This window comes from Atta colombica, unplaced genomic scaffold (genome assembly GCF_001594045.1).
Source record: "Atta colombica isolate Treedump-2 unplaced genomic scaffold, Acol1.0 scaffold125, whole genome shotgun sequence".
Taxonomy (NCBI): domain Eukaryota; kingdom Metazoa; phylum Arthropoda; class Insecta; order Hymenoptera; family Formicidae; genus Atta; species Atta colombica.
The window spans coordinates 4,230,843-4,233,534 of NW_017259212.1; the positions used below are offsets into that span (position 1 = coordinate 4,230,843).

At 31.8% G+C, this 2,692-nt stretch overlaps 1 protein-coding gene across 1 annotated transcript in view; it reads right to left on the reverse strand.

The window, feature by feature from the left end:
• The window catches only part of LOC108694890 (vesicular integral-membrane protein VIP36), a 3,743-nt gene extending 2,773 nt beyond the window's left edge, over window positions 1–970 (reverse strand). The window contains exon 1 of the mRNA XM_018204590.1: window positions 662–970. Within this exon, the coding sequence (XP_018060079.1) occupies window positions 662–776 (115 nt within the window). The 5' untranslated portion in view covers window positions 777–970. The remainder of the gene's footprint in view (window positions 1–661) is intronic.
• Window positions 971–2,692: the final 1,722 nt, after the last annotated feature.

Sequence of the window (2,692 nt, forward strand, 5' to 3'; positions counted from 1 at the left end):
AATAAAAAATATATTAGAAATTTCATGTTAAGACTTTCATCAATATATCTGTATGATTTATATTATTTATTTTAAAATTTCATAATGTCATTATAATGTAATCTTTTTTTCTCTAAATAATACTTTCAGTATTATATGCATTTTGCACAAAAATTCTTTTAATTAAGTATTTATTAATCTTCAGAAGAGATCTATAATTTATAAAAATAGAAATTGCATCCTTTAAAAAAATAGCTCTTTGACTTATTTACTAATCTTACTGTAATATAATTATGTCGTAATTTTAGACCGGTAGTGGAATGACTCGCGGATTGTGATTAGATAATAAATGAACCAGTAAATTCTTCCACGTTAACGCACGACAGATTCTCTTAAAGAAATCTATCGTTAAAAAAATTAGAGTTCACATGTTTTTTTTAAGAAAAAAAAATCGACTCTGACCTATGTATATTTTCTAATTTTGTAAGAGCTAAGAAATACGTAGAGATTCCATCCGCCGTTATCTATGCAAAAAAGTAAATTCTCTGCATTAATTAGTCATCTCGTAAATATATCTTCAAATATAATGCATTTCCGCAAATTGCGATTAGATAATAAATGAACAAGTAAATCTTGGGATTATCCAAGGAGCGTGATGAAAGATAAATGACAATTAATGGACCTTGATATGGCCTGATTAGAGAATGCTCTCGCTTCATATAGTCCTGTGTGTTCCATTCCGTAGCGAAGGATTCTAGGACACCAATGAGCAGAAGCAACCACGAAATCACAACCATGTTGATTCTCGATCGTTCCGAATGTTCGTAGAAAACTAAACACGTGGGTGAAAAGAGTCACTTGTTCGAAGCAGCACCGCCAGAATAAAGGCCAATAAGGCCATTCACGCATTCACCAAGGTAACCAACGTCATTCTCGAGTCATCCGGACGTTTCGCCGGGGATTGTTGATTTTATAGTTCGGTAAAATTCGATCCGCGCTAATGCGACAGTCGATAACATCGATCAGAGAGAAACTTGAGAGGGGCCATTGCGGAATTATTCGTGGAAAAAATCATTTGTACACTAGCGCAAGTACATCCACTTTTATTTAAGAACTACGTAGCCACGTATTTTGGCGATAAAATCACTATTTCCAAGAAAGATATGGTGCGAGTCCGTGCTAAATAAGAGTCCGTACTACACCTACTAAGGTCTAATTACACCAATGTTACTTTGATTTTAAGTGAGGCTTAAAATTCTCTTTATCTCTGTTTCTTTTTCTTTAAAACGAGACAGAAAAAATTTTAAGTTTCGCTTAAAGTCAAAATAACATTGATGCAACCGGGCCTCAATCACGTATGTATTAAATTACTTTAAATAGTATAATAAAAATATTATTGTAAAATATAATTTGTAGATCATTAATTAGACATTTTAATTAGACAAATATAAAAATATATATAGTTTGAAGTTAATTTGAAGTTTTATAATAAATTAAATTCTTCAAATCAAGATATTATAAATAGAGAGACAGAGAGCAATATAATATAATTATTTACATGATAATAAGCGTTACGCTCATTCGATAGTTTGCAAGATTAATTTAGATATAATTTCCTTGAATCCATTTTTCAACGCTACATATACACAAAAAAATTTAATATCGTTTTCTATTTCATTTATATACACAAGTGAGCGTAATAATTACTATCTTAATACATTTAGTATCCAACAATATATAATGAATACAGATCATTCAGTAAATTTGTACTGCTATATTAATATTTTTATAAAAAATTTTGCTAGAGAACTATAGAACTTCAAGTATAATACAATAAATATATTTCTATATTACGCAATTCTCAATTAGCAATTATGTAAAAAAGTTTCAACACTTTTTTTTAAGTGGATTTTGGAATGCATACACACAATCTATATTCACCGAGCGATCAGTTTTTACTTATGAAACAATAAGTAATAACCAATTGCTCGGTGAGCAAGCTGAATTTCAAAACTCATTGAAAAAAAATATGTTGCAATTTCACGTTTTTATTTTAGACAAAAAAATATGATTGATACCCTGAATCAGCCCTAATGTTTTTATTTTCAATGAAATTTCCACTGCATCTTATTTTACAAGCACTTTTTTTTCAGAAATATTCATTCATATATGAGCGCGCGAAAGTAACAGTGCTATGGCGAATGCCGAGTTTTAGGCCGAGTTCACACCTTGATGGAAAAGCGGAAGCCAATCGGAACTCGCAGTAGTAATAGGCGATACATTTCGCTTGTTTGCTTCTGCCTTTCCGCGAGTTCTGATTGGCTTCCGCTTTTCCGCTTTCCGTTTTTCCATCAAGGTATGAATCCAGCCTTAGGATATTTTCACTTGACGCTACAATGCTCCTTTTCAGCATCAAAATAGGTCACGTGATCAAAATTGACGAATATCAAGCGTTAATTTTAACCTGTTTTGACACTGAAAAGGAGCATCGTAGCGTCAAGTGAAAATCCAGCCTTAGGCTGCATTTTCATGCTCGATTCGAGCGTCGAGCGTCAACATGAAAATATAGCCTTAAGTTTGTAACGTTAGCACGCCAACGACATTCCGCGAATTCCGTCGCACACATACAAGAAAATTGCAAGGGCAATGCGATTAAATATACACATATGTACGTATATATATGCATGTATATGTATGTATATATATATATATA